The sequence below is a fragment of the Myotis yumanensis genome, unplaced genomic scaffold (assembly GCF_028538775.1).
Source record: "Myotis yumanensis isolate MYYU_CA2020_CCGP unplaced genomic scaffold, mMyoYum1.0.hap1 SCAF_1, whole genome shotgun sequence".
NCBI classification, from domain to species: domain Eukaryota; kingdom Metazoa; phylum Chordata; class Mammalia; order Chiroptera; family Vespertilionidae; genus Myotis; species Myotis yumanensis.
The window spans coordinates 200450716-200465009 of NW_027223752.1; the positions used below are offsets into that span (position 1 = coordinate 200450716).

Consider the following 14294-nt stretch of genomic DNA (forward strand, 5'->3'; position numbering starts at 1 on the left):
ATTTCTACTTATTTTTTTATTATGGTTAATTTTAAACAGGAAATAAACTTAAATATTACTTGGAAATCATAGATACAAGAGTCATTAGGTCATGTTAAGAATGTGCTCATTTCATGAATGATATAGCTAGTATTAAGAGAGGTTCCCCGGTTATGCAGTATCACACAGCACATTTTGGTAGAGTTAGAACAAGAACCTCTAACTGTGACTTTAATTTCAGAGCACTTTCCCCTACATTTAGCTGTACTATGAAATCATATATATTGATTTCAGAGAGAGGAAGGGAGAGGGAGAGAGAGGTAGAAACATCATTGATGAGAGAGAATCATCAATCGGCTGCCTCCTGCACATCTTCTACAGGGGATCAAGCCCACAATCCAGGCATGAGCCCTGACCAAGACTGGAACTATAACCTCATGGTTCATGGGTTGATGCTCAACAACTGATCCAGACTGGCTGGGCTGTACTGTCTTTTTAAATAGAGCAGCTATCATCTATAATAATAAAAGGCTAATATGCTAATTTGACTGGATGTCTTCCGGACATCATTCTGGATATCCTTCCTAATGAAGCCAGGGCCGAGGGAAGCCAGCCTGGGTCCTAGATGCCTGTGGGCGGCTTGAGGGAAGCCAGCCCTGGTTCCAGGTGCCAGAGGGAAGCCAGTGCTGGTAACCCAAGTCCTGGGTGCCGGAGGGAAGCTGGTGTTGGCAGCGGGGGAAGGAAGGCCTACTCTTGCACAAATTTTTGTGCATCTGGCCTCTAGTTTATCTATAATGTGAGCTGATTTATTCATCATTATTTCATATTTATGATTATTTTAGATCAACTATCTTAATCTATTTTCCAAAAATGTAAAACTGAAAAACTGTCATGGTAAGGATACCAGTTTTTACTCTTATCCTTTTACAAGTGATTTATTTTATGTAACCAAAATAATTTTTCAATTATTATGTATAATTTTTCAATTATTATGTTTTAGTTGAAATGCTAAGATTAGTGGTTTTAACCACCTTGTAGTTTCAGGACTTTCAAAAGTTTGAGTAACAGTTCAGGCTATAAGGAAAGCACATATACTCTGGAGACTCAGAGAATAATTTATTTTGTATTGCTAAGTCCTTTCTATTCACCTTAAACCTGCTGTTTTATGGCCCATTTCATAGTTCATTGGTATCACTAAAATTGGGAAAATTGAAGAAAAAAATATAAGACAATATAAACTTTATAGGGGAAGAGGATGTAATATATTTGCAAATATTTGGGGGAGTCAATTGAACTAGGTTAGGACCATGTCTGCCCATCAATGTGGTTATTATGTAAATTTCACTTTCAAGTGAACTAGTATAACCATTTGGATTGAGAAAGGTAGAAACAGGTATAATCTGAATGCTTGAGTAGGGTGATGGGGTGAAGAAAGGCTTAGATTTAATTTGGGGAGGCATAAATCTGATTTTGGAGGCCAATGTTTAGGAAATACATTGTATGTACATATTGAATGGCCTCTTTTTTTGAGAAACGTATCTATTAGCTTTGTATGTGTTCTATTAGATTTCATAAAAGTCTTGTGAAAGTCATAATGTGATCAAAATGACAGATAATGAAAAGCTGAAGATTACATATATGTTTAATTAAAACAAAAAACTTCTTGAACTCATACTGTTTCCACTAAACAGTACTATTTCCTAGACAATATCACTGCTTATATATTTGCCTAGGTCCAAATATAGCGTATCTTCATATATATGTTGACACTCTGCTCACACTTGAACTTCCTAAACTCCTATTCTTTGTACCTAACATATAAGATTTTTTTCATGAGCATTGAGAAAATAAGTACCTAGGACAACTGGTTTGTCTTTGGCTTTCTATTTTGCTTTCACTTTCACCCACTTAACCCCAAGTTTGGTGACCTCCAGGATTTACTGTGGTAACATTTAGCATAGATTAAAAGCATTATTTTTATTATGAAGTCCTTCCTACTATCAAAGACGTTCTTAAATTCCAGTGGTCACCTTACTGTGATATCATTGATTAATTGTTGGGGTCAAACCCCAGCAGGTCCAGGGGTCCCCAAAGGTGTGAACAGAGTCGGTAAAGAAGGGATGACACGGAGCCAGCATTCAGGTGATCATCATAGCCAGGTTCCTCTGGCCAGGGTCTAGCCAGGTTCTGTCCAGGTTCTCCAGCCAGGTTCTAAACCGGATCTCCAGTCAGGTTCTCTTGCCAGGTTCTATCCAGGTTCTGTAGCCAGGTTCTGTCTCCTATTGTCTTGTTACATCTGTATTTATACCAGTTGATTTTAATCCTGCCAATTTCTATTCCAAAAGTTAGGGCGTTTCTTATCTCCATTCCAGGGAGTAAAGATTATGTAGCTTAAGGGCGATTATTCTTAGTTAAAGTGATTAACTACCTGCCTGGCATTTAGTTAAGGGGTTTTATTCCCTCCCTAACTTCAGGGAAAAATCCCTACCTGGGGAAACAACCTTCCTCAGAGAGGTGACCTTGGTTAAAACACATAGCGCCAAGAAGGGGAGCAAACATATTAAGAACAGTATGCTATATACGCCAGGTCCCTTGAAACATATGCTGTGCAGATGTTTCTTCCCTGCAGCGACTGTGTCAAGCAGCAAGGATGGACGGGCTTCCGGAAATTAATATTTAAGAAAATCCATTCATGTGATTAATCATTCAATAAACAATATATGTACTTACTGTATACCAGGAATTATACTATTCCTTGAAGGTAGAGTGATGGGCAAAATTAGATCCAGTCTCTGCCTCATGAACCTTATGGTCTGGTGAGTGACAGAATCATTCGTTAAATGTCACAAACATGTATGGATAATCAGAATTCCCATTACTTGACTAGAATGTTGATAAAAATGTAATTATAACCTGGCTGATGTGCTCAGTTGGTTGAGCATTGGCTCATGCACCAAGAAGTCACCGGTTCTATTCCCAGTCAGGGCACATGCCTGGGTTTCCAGCTCAATCCCCAGTAGGCGGCATTCAGGAGGCAGCCAGTTGATGTTTCTCTCTCTCTCTCTCTCTCTCTCTCTCTCTCCCGCCCTCCCTCCTTCCTTTCCTCTCTCTATGGTGAATAATAACAAAATTAAAAACTTAAGCTTAAAAAAAATAAATTACAAAATGTACAAAAGTTCTAAACACATACCTCACCAAAGAAGATATAGAGATGGCAAATAAGCATAATAAAAGTTGCAAAAAACAAAGAAAACAGATGCCTCCTAGCTGGTTTTGCTCAATGTATAGAGTGTTGGACTGCAGACTGGAAGGTCCTGGGTTCGATTCCAGTCGAGGGCATATACTTGGGCTGCAGGATAGATCCCCAGTAGGGAGCATGCAGGAGGCAGCTGATCAATCACGGTCTCTCATCATTGATGTTTCTATCTCTCTCTCCGTCTCCCTTCTTCTCTGAAATAAATAAAACTATATTAAAAAATAAAAAAAGATGCCTCCCATCATTTATTATTAGAGAATTGCATATTTAAAAAATTAAGATATCATGTCACACCCATCAGAATGGTGCAAATCTGGAATATCAACAACACCAATACTGGAGAGGATGTAGAACAACAGAGTTCTCTCATTCACTGCTGATGGGAATGCCAAATGGTACAGCCACTTAGGAAGGCAGTCTGACAGTTTCTTACAAAGCTACACATAGGTCTACCATTCAATCCAGCAATCACACTCCTAGTTATTTACTCAAATAAATTGAAATCTATATCCACACAAAAACCTGAACCTGAATGTTTATAGCAGCAACCAAAATGTCTTTCAACGGATGAATGAATAAACTGTGAAATGGATATTATTTAGCAATAAATGAAAGAGCTTTTCAGTTATGATAAAGCATGGAGCAAACTTAAATGTACATTGCTAAATGAAAGAGCCAGTATGAAAACACAACATATAGTATGATTCCAACTAGTGATATTCTGGAAGAGGCAAAACTATAAAGACAGTAAAAAGATCAGTGATTGCTAGGGGTTCAGGAAGCAGGGTGGGAGGAGGGATGTCTCAGTGAATTGCAGTGTATTTTCAGGTCAAACTATTCTATATGATGTATTGTGGTGGATACATGACTTTATGCATTTGTCAAAACCAATAAAACTATAAAATATAAAGTCTAAACTTTAAGATATAGGCTTTAGTTAATAAATACCAATGTTGGTTCATCGATTGTAACAAATATTCCATACCACTGCAAGATGTTAATAGTAATAGCAAAAAACGTGTATTACGGGGGTGGGGGATGGGGGGGGGCTCTGTATTCTCAATTAATCAATTTTTCTGTAAATTTCTTTAAACTAAAATTGTTCTACAATTAAGTCTGTTCGTTATTTAAAATGATATAAGAAGAAGTAGCACTTCAAAAGGAAAATAAATTTGAAATATATTGCTTTCTGTCAAAAAGATATGAAAAATACAAGAATAAAGAGCAATGATAGTCTAATTCACCTTTTATATTTTACAATATAAAATTGTATATTCTAATTGATAAATACAATTAGAATAGAGATTCCCACTTGAAACTGTACCTTTTATAATAGTTTTTCATTTAAATATATTTTGATATTATAATCTAGTTTACAAAGTGATGTCCAATTGTAGTATTAAATAAACCTTAATTCAGGGTGTTATTTTCATTATGATCTAATAACCTTATAAGAACACCTTAGAGAATATAAAACATTTTATTTTCACAACAACTTCAAAAATAATAATGAAATAATAAATAGCATATCTAAAATAATATTCTTAATTTCAGCATCTTCCATAACCTTAGTATATCTACCAGAACTCATAACTTAACATTGATTCAGTATTGTCAATTAAACTATAGGTGTTATTCTTATTTCACCAGTTTTTCCCTTAATTTATTTTCTTTTGTTCCAGGAAAAAAATCAGAATACCACATTGCATTTTCTAGTCATGTATCCATATAGTCATTTTCTATCTCTCATAGTCTCTGAATTTTTCCTCAATGGCAGATTTTTATTTGTTTATTTTTTTTACCACCCCAAGTCCAGTCTCCTTCAATCAGCATCCCAGTCAAGGCACATACCATCCCCTCTTTACCTCCTTCAACCTCCCCCCAACCTGCTCTCCCTCTGGTAATCACCGTACTGTCCTCTGTTTCTTTGAGGGTTTCTTAATCTCTTCATCTGTTTTCTTTATTTTTTATATCCTTGACAGTTTTTAAATGTTAGGTATTTTGTAGATTTCCTCCCAAGTAGTGTGTGCCTGATGTTTTCTCATGGTTAAGCTGAGGTCATGAACATCTGGAAGAATATGACAGAGGTGAAGTGTCCTCAGTTGATATCAGTGGGTACATGATATCAACATGACTTTTCATGGTGATATTAGACTTGGCCTTTTGGTTAAAATGCTGCCTGTCTTCCAGTTTTCTCCACTATAAAGTTTCTATTTTCTTTTTCCACTAATTAATTTTTGTCAGTGTGTCATTAAGTGAACACTACACTCAAGGGGGGAAGTATCTCTATATATTATTTGAAGTTCTTGTGTAAGAAAATTCCATTTCTTGCCCTTATTTATTTATTTATTTATTTAATCGTGTATACTAATAAAAGAGTAATATGCTAATTAGACCAGGAGACCTTCTGGGAGACCTTTTGGACATCTTTCTGGACAAAGTCATGGTAGCGGGACCGAGGCAGAGGTGATTAAGGGCGATCAGACCAGCAGGGGAGGGCAGTTGGAGGAGAGCAGGCTGACGGGGGAGGGCAGTTGGGGGTGAGCAGGCCAGTAGGATGGGGCAGTTGGGGTCGAGGGGGCTGGGGGGGCAGTTGGGGGCAAGCAGGCCAGCAGGGAGGGCCATTGGGGGTGAGCAGGCCAACTGGGGGGTTGGGAGTTGGGGGTGATCAGGCCGGCAGGCAGTGGTGGTTAGAGGCAATCAGGCAGGCAGGCAGGCAGGCAGGCAGGCAGGCGAGAAGTTGGGAGTCAGCAGTCCTGGATTGTGAGAGGAATCCGGCAGTCAGAAATCCCCTGAAGGGTCCCAGATTAGAGAGGGTGCAGGCCGTGCTGAGGGACACACCCCCCATGCACAAATTTTGTGCACTGGGTCACTAGTATATTTATAATAATATGGACTGTTGTTATTTGAGATTATATTGTTCTTTGAATTAGAATATATTATCATCAGTATTTATTTTCTTACTTGAACTATTGCAGCTTTGTAAAGGAGAGATCTATAAGTTTGGCTCCTGTGTCCTTTTGACAATTCCCTTTGTTAAATAGAAACTATCTGTAAAGATACATTATATGGGCTGAAGTTATGTCATTTTAATATAATACAATAGTAGTTTACACAAGCCATACAATTAGCATCACATCTTTCTCCCTACACCCTTAATATACACTTATTAGTGATTGATTGATTGATTTAGTACATGCTTATTGTGCACCTACTGTGTGCCAGACATGATTCTAGGCACTGGAGATAGCTTAGGGGATGAGATCAGAGATTTAACAAGATGCTGATGAAGAAGATCCTTGTGCACCTTTGAAGAGAACTTTGTTTTTTTGTTACATAAGATATATAGCCCCTGTAGGGTGTTGAGCAAATCATTGCATCATCTGCTTTAATATAGACAGACACTGATCACTGTAGTTGCTGTGTTAAAAAGAGACTATAAATGGGCCAATGTTGATGCAGGAAGACAAGTTTGGAAGAGCAATTATAATGCTTAGTACTGATTTTGCTTACAAGTTCAATGATTTTCCAGTGTAGAAATGTTAAAGTCAGGCTTAATTCCTTTTCTTTAAGTTATAAAATTGCTTTCTGCATATTCTGATCTCATAGACAACTTGCCACCTTTCTGATCTCTGTATGGAGGGAATAATTTATTCATTTTCAGTCAGATAGATGTATATTAAAAACATGCCACAGGACTTCATCGTAGGCAGCATATATAAAAATTATTATATAATAATGTACTACGTGTTTCTAAATTTAACTATGAGATTGCACTAAGTTAATTTCAAATACTTTTAAATACTAATATGTGCATAATAATATATGTGTTTGAAGATTAGTGCATCCAGAATTCAGAGATAATAAAAAAAATTGTCTTTCCCATCTTGCTTTGGAATTTCAGATACCATATGAAGAAGCAGAGATAAAAGGAGAAAGCAAGGAACAACTTGAATGCTGGTAAAGTATGCCTCTACATTGCAGCAGTTCACCACGGTGTGTTATATATAGAAAGAAGATCAGTCATTGGTTTTAATCCTGCTAAATAAAACGGGACTATTGGAATGGCATGCCACTTGACCTTTCGGGTTTCAGGAGCAGTATATAACTGGTGTGAAGGAAAAACACTTGCAAAGTGTCTTCTTTGACATGACAGATTCTCCTGGAGGTTCACACAATGTTCAAAAGGCAGAAGTCCCTTGTTTCAGAAAGCAAGAGAGACCTTTCTTCCCCAGGAGCTACGCGGTCCACAGCGAAGAATGACATGAGAAAATTTCAGTCTTTTTCACAACTTATACTTTCAGCGGGCCCTCTCAAGTCAGCTCCAGCAGTGAAACATTTAAAAGCAGCTCATTTTGAGATTGAAATACTTGATGCGCAAACAAGAAAGCAGATATGTATTGTGGATAAGGTGAGTTTGCTTATTTAAATTTCTCTTCTCTGCTACAATGATTATGAATCTCTAAAATGCTGACCAGACTGTAGTAAAGCACATTCCTGGCTTTTAGTGCTTTTCTTTTTTAATGAGCAGGATAGACACTTTATACATTGTTTCAGTAGAAGAAATTTACTGCATTTCGCATAATCAATTTAAATGGTAGCTAATAAATATTAGGTCGACTATTGTCGGGAGGCAAAATTTCCATTGTTCGCCTTCTCATGGTACATGGAAAAAATGCCTCTACGTTTTTCTCTTCATGCACTTGAATATTCATATTATCAGAGAGTTGCAATAGTATTTGTAGAAAATAGCAAGCAAAAGTCACTGAAATTACTAAAAATTCTATTTAACATATATGATGAAGTCTCTCCATTAAAAATAATTTAATATTGATTTAATTATTTGTCTTGAAAAACGAACAACTCACTTTTTATAAAAGGTTTACTTATTTCAAAACCACAGTTTCTTGCTTTATGTTACCCACTTATATTCAGAGCACAGATGTTTCACTAAATAAAGATAAAATATATACTTTCTAGCTTACATTGTAGATAACATATGCAGGTATAATATTTCAAGCACTTTTAGTCTTTCAGAAGTTTGAAAAGACACTAGTAGTTGAACTTATGAGAAATATTGATATTTTAAATAAAATATTCATTTATTTTTCTTTACTGAAGTTTAATTTTTGCTTTTGTTCTAAAAATAAATTGAATCACTGACTCCATTTAACTAATCTCTAGCTCTGTTTCTAGATAAAAAGGGAAGAGAAGTACTTGTTTACTGTTTTAATTGCCAAGAAAATAATATATATTCTCTTATTTAGTAATTATAACTTATTATTGGTTTATTTTGAGGTAATATTAACTTTTAATTATTGATGGAAATGAAAAATAAAGCACTTTTTCAAGTTCATACAGGACATAAGTGCAACATAGAATTAAAACCATTTTATGCAACTCTGAATCATATAATTTTATTTAGTACCATTGGGGCCATATATACATGATGAATATATATGTTATGTATAAACAATTATAACTTATTAATTTCATACACAGCATAAGCTATTCTGTCATTTCAGTAAAGATTTTATATTTTTGCATTAGACAAAAATAAGACAAAAATAATATAATCTGGAAGTTGCTGACACGTTTTGAATGCTCACCATTCAAAAAGCTTTAAAATAATACACTTAAATTAAGGGAAATAAGGCAATCAATTTGATGCATGTTAAATTGGTCAAGGATTTACAAAGATGAAGATCCTAAAATGAGACTGGTTATTGTGTGCTTTCTGATATGTATTCAAACCTTGACCAAAAATCCACATTAAAATTCTGAAAAGCGGATGTGCTGCTAATTATTTTCCTCACATTTATATCTCATGTTATTGTGATTTCATTTGAAGCTAAGACATGGTATTTTACATTCTAGCAATATTTAAATTTCAAAAAAAGTAAGCACCCAGAAATCCAGCATTTTTTGGAGATAGGTATTTGGCTCAGGAATCTCATATTTAAAATGTAAGATTCCTGGTATTTGCATTTCCAGTAGCAAACTTTTAGGAGAAACTCAGTAAGCTAGACAGGGGATTAGTTTTGAATGCCTCACCAACCTTTATTGGACAATCAACACCATATGATATACAACTTACTACATACAAATCTTTGTCTTGCCAGTTGAATTGGATTTTACTTAATCTTATTTTAATTTTGTAATATGGTAAAAATTATCTCATAATGATGGCATGACTTTTTTTTGATGGCATGACTTTTAAAAGAAAAAATCTTAATTAATTTACTTTTTTGTTGTTGTCTCATGATTCTTACTAGTTCAAATTTGTAACTATGAGAAAGATTGATTGGGTTTGCTCTTCAAGATATTGTTTGTCTTAGACAAGTTAATAGTTACATTAAAAGTAAGGTCATGTTAAGTGCCTTTCATTGCATTTAGCTCTATCCAGCATACAAGAGAAGTGTTGCTTATGACGTAGTCCTTATCTTTCAGTAAGTACTGTCTAATAAAGTTAAGGGTCATGTACTTTGGAAGTATGCATAGCTGCACCGAATCCCTGCCACATCAATCACATTTATCAAGGTTCAGGAAAGTCACTGAGTGCTGAACCCAGGACCATTATTTAGAATATAGGTTAATAAAAATCTATTTGTAAGTGCATAGTGAAGAGGAGGAATATGATATTTAACAGGCTTAGCATAGTGCCTTGCACAGAATAGGGAAAATATTTTTTGTAGTTTTAATAATCATTTAGAGAGATAAATTTAATGTATGTAAAAATCTAAGGAAAAAATAGGTTCATCCTTGTGATACTGGCACAGAATCAGAATTTCAATTTGACTTCTTAATAATTATCCATCAACTTGATTTATTAGATATAAATGTTTAGGTATCTTGAATAGGATGTATGTATCTTAGTAATATATGCTGAGCTCTGTAGAAATTGTGTTTGTATCTAAATATTATAACATCAACTTCAGAATGGACAAAGAATGTACTAAGGATATTCGTGAGACCAATCCATTGAGAGAATTCCTGGGATTATAGAAAATATCTGGAATCATGTTCTTCTGTGCGTGCGCACGCGCGCACGTGTACATACACACACACACACACACACACACACACTAAACAAAACAATTTCAATTGCCTTAAATATCTTCTTTACCTTGTGCCCCATTTCCCTCACTATTTTCATTATGTTCATTTCATCTGCCCATCATTTATTTTCTCATTTTATCCTAAACACACTCCATTCAGGTATCTTCCTCTATTACTTTCCAGGATATGAACTTGCTGAGGTCACCAGAGGCAGTGGTAAATACCTTGCTAAATCCAAAGGTCAATTCTCATACTTCATCTTACTCAGTATATGAGGAACATATGAGCATTTGCCACTGCTAAGTACATCCTCTTTAAGACACTTTTGCTATTTGAGTTCCAGGATAATACTACACAGATTTTTTAAAATCAACTTTATGGGCTCCACCCTTTTCTCTTGCTTCTTCTTTATCTGACTTATTAGGTGTGGACTGTCACCAACTCAGTCATCAGAACTTCTCATATTAGGTAATCACCTCTCTCTCTCTCTCTCTCTCTCTCTCTCTCTCTCTCTCTCTCCTCTACCATCAATCTATCTAATCTATCTACCTATCTGAATGTTTACTAGGCATCTCATAGTTAGCATATCCAACACTCAACATCTGATCGTCTCAAAAAATGTTTCCACAAGATTTTTTAGGTCAATAAGTGGAATCACATTTTTCAAATAGCTCAAGGCAAGTGCTTAGAGGCATCACAATTTATCTAATCTCACAACACACATGCAATCCATCTTCATGGTTGTGCCTTCACATATATCCAGACAATGAAAAATTTTAACCACCTCTCCTGCTAGAACTCCTGGTTTTTTCTTCTGTTTCAGTCCTTAGTGCCTTCAAATATATCCCCTATACTGCAACAGAACAAGCCTGTTAAATTGTGTCGGATAATATCATTCACTACTCAAAACTAAGTCAATGTTTTCCTTTAGGTCTTGACTTAGCTGTCACTTTCTTTCTTGTGGCTTTTCCTTACTACTTATTTAAAATTTCAAAATCTGGCAATATATTCCATTACCATTCCTTGCTCTATTTCTTTAATAGCACTTATTTATTTTTTTATTTTGTTTATTATTTTGCCTACTTTTTTATGCCAGCTTCACAAAATCAAGGATTTGGTTTTTATCACTCCTGTATATCCAACATTTAGAACAGTGTTTGGCACAAATAAAACATTTAACCAATATGTACTAACTAAAACAATTCCCCTTTAAAAGATATGTGTTTTTTATAATGCACTCTTGTTTAGCACTGATAGTGTTAAGATAGAGAAATATAGTATTTAAAAATAGATTTTACTATTTTCTAAATCAAATTATCAATGGAATAAATGTAAATATATTCCTAGAAAAAGCATTTAAGTCATCCACTCTACTAAATGCCCAAATTCCTCTTGGCTTGCTACAAACAATGATGTATATAATTTAACTTTGAATTAGTGTATAACTTGCTAAACAGTTGCATTATAATTACAAAATCTAACAAGATTTTCACAAAGATGACAATACAGATGGGGATATTTAACTAATTTAGTTATTTCCCATGAATGATAAATGACTAAACAAGAATAAGGTAGAGAATAGATTTAAAATATATTGTTAAATATTATTCTTAAATATTTATTGGAACATCAAAAATATAATGGAAATATTAATTTTAAAAATTTAACAATGAATTATTTCTAGTTGTTAATTATCTCTGTCTCACTTCTATTTTGTAAAATGTCAGAAGCTTATCTTGTGATAAGTCAATGATTCAAGAGCATGGCTAGAACTTTAAAAGCTTTGGTTGATAAACGTTTCCAATATCATCCCATTCTTTTTTCTTTAAATTTTTTTTCCAAGGAACTTGACCACAAGAGCCCTCTTTCTCCTATTGTTTAATTTGTTTTATGTCAAAACTCTCAAAAGCCTTTCAAAAACTCTTACAAATAAAATAAAGCACTCAATAAATCTCCAATCCTTCTTACAGTAAAATACCAGCTCTTACCAGAAAATACTAGAGAGAATTATAGTGCAGTAAGACTACATAAAAATTGCACTTTTAATACGTAGTTAGAAATTTTGAGAATTCTTAATTTCTGACATTACCGCTTTTAATATTTCCTCTTGGGCAAGCTACTTAGCACATCAATGCTTCCAGTTGTTCATCTGTAATGTGAGAATGGCACCTGTTTTAAAATGGCCTCATGACAGTTTTCTGAATTTCACATATAAATGACATTATTTTCTTTTTCTTCTGTTCTTCTCCTTCATCATCCTGCTCCTCTTTTTTCTTCCATATTTCCTCCCCCACCCCTTCTTCCCATCCCTGCCTCTTTTTCCCCCTCCGCCTCAGTGCCCTTTCACCTACTTCTTATTATGTAGCATAATATACTAATAGTTGAAAGCTTATAAACTTTGGATTGAGTCATAGCAGAATTAATGTCTGACTGCTTTATCTTTTTCCATGGACATGATCCAATATCTCTGCACTTTATTATTATTTTCTAGAAAATGATTTAAGTATTATTATTGCCCTTTATAGAAGAGAAATTGTGGTGCAGAGAATTGAAATGAAGAACTTAATGTGTGTTAGAACCAAGTTGTGAACCTGGCCAATGCATGTTCTGTGCCTTGCTCTCAACTATTATACACCCACTTGACAGATAATGAGTTGTCATGAGCCAAAATTCCCATGCTCAGTTTGATCTCATGACTGAGCAATCTGACTTCTGATACAGACATTGTGTTTCAGGATAAAGATGATGTTTTTAAGGGATGTCTATTTGCCCTTTTATTTGAGACAAAAGAAAGTTCTTAAGCATTTTTTTCTATCTACAATAATAATAGACAAATATGTAAATTGACCATACCTCCACAATGCCCCACAGCCAATCAGGAGGAAATATACAAATAAGAAGGACAAAGATGGTGGTGGCCACAGAGCCAGTCAGAGTGGGGGGAGGCTTGGGTCACCCCCGGCGATGGAGAAAGCCAAGTTTCCTGCCTGCCTGAGCTGACCACTGAAGGAGGGGCCTGTGGGCGGCAGCCACAGAGCCGGCCTGAGCGAGTGGGAGGCTTGGGTCGCCCAGGCCGGTAGAGGAGGGAGAGGCCTGCAAACAGCCCTCAGCCCCTCCCCAGGCTGGCCATGCCATCATCGGGGTGAGGGTCCCCACTTGGGGGCATGGCCAGCCTGCAAACAGCCACCAACCCCTCACCCAGGCTGGCCAGGCACCCCAGCAGGGACCCCCACACTGAAGGGGGTGTGGCCAGCCTGAAAACAGCCCTCAGCCCCTTACCCAGGCTTGCCACGTCCCCATGGGGATAGGGTCCTTGCTGGGGGTGTGGCCAGCCTGCAAATAGCCATCATCCCCTCACCCAGGCTGGCCACGCACCCCAGCAGGGACCCTCACTCCATGGGGGCATGGCTGGCCTGCAAACTGACCCAGCCCCTTGCCCAGGCCATCATTATCCCCAGTGGGACCCCCACCCCAATGGGGGCATGGCCGGCCTGCAAACCACCACAGGCCCCTTGCCCAGGCTGCCCCACCCCGCAAGGGAAACCCTACCCTGATCTGGGACACCCTTCAGGGCAAACAAGCCATCCCCCACCTATGTACCAGGCCTCTATCTATACTAAGAAAAGGGTAATATGCTAATTAGACTGGGAGAACTTCCAGGAGACCTTCTGGACATTCTTCTGGACAAAGCCATGGTGGCGGGGCCGAGGTAGAGGCAGTTAGGGGCCAGGATGGGACAGCAGTAGTGGGTGATCAGGCCAGTGGGAGGGCCGTTAGGGGTGATCAGGACAGGGGGGCAGTTGGGGTGAGCAGGCCATTAGTGGGGGTCAGTTGGGGGCAATCAGGCCAGCTGGGGGAGTAGTTGGGGGCAAGCAGGCCAGCAGGGGGTCAGTTGGGGGAAAGCATGCTGGTGGGGGGGGGCAGTTGTGGGTGAGCAGGCCAGTAGGCAGAGTGGTTAGGGGCAACCAGGCAGGCAGACAGGTGAGTTGTTAGGAGCCAG

General features: G+C 37.0%; 1 protein-coding gene across 2 annotated transcripts in view; it reads left to right on the forward strand.

Annotated features, from left to right (window-relative positions):
- The window catches only part of TECRL (trans-2,3-enoyl-CoA reductase like), a 93224-nt gene that overhangs the window by 4237 nt on the left and 74693 nt on the right, over positions 1-14294 (forward strand). For both annotated transcript variants that reach the window (XM_070395821.1, XM_070395839.1), the window contains exon 2: positions 7140-7646. In XM_070395821.1, coding sequence (XP_070251922.1) covers positions 7413-7646 — 234 coding nt within the window. In that variant the 5' untranslated portion in view covers positions 7140-7412. The remainder of the gene's footprint in view (positions 1-7139; positions 7647-14294) is intronic.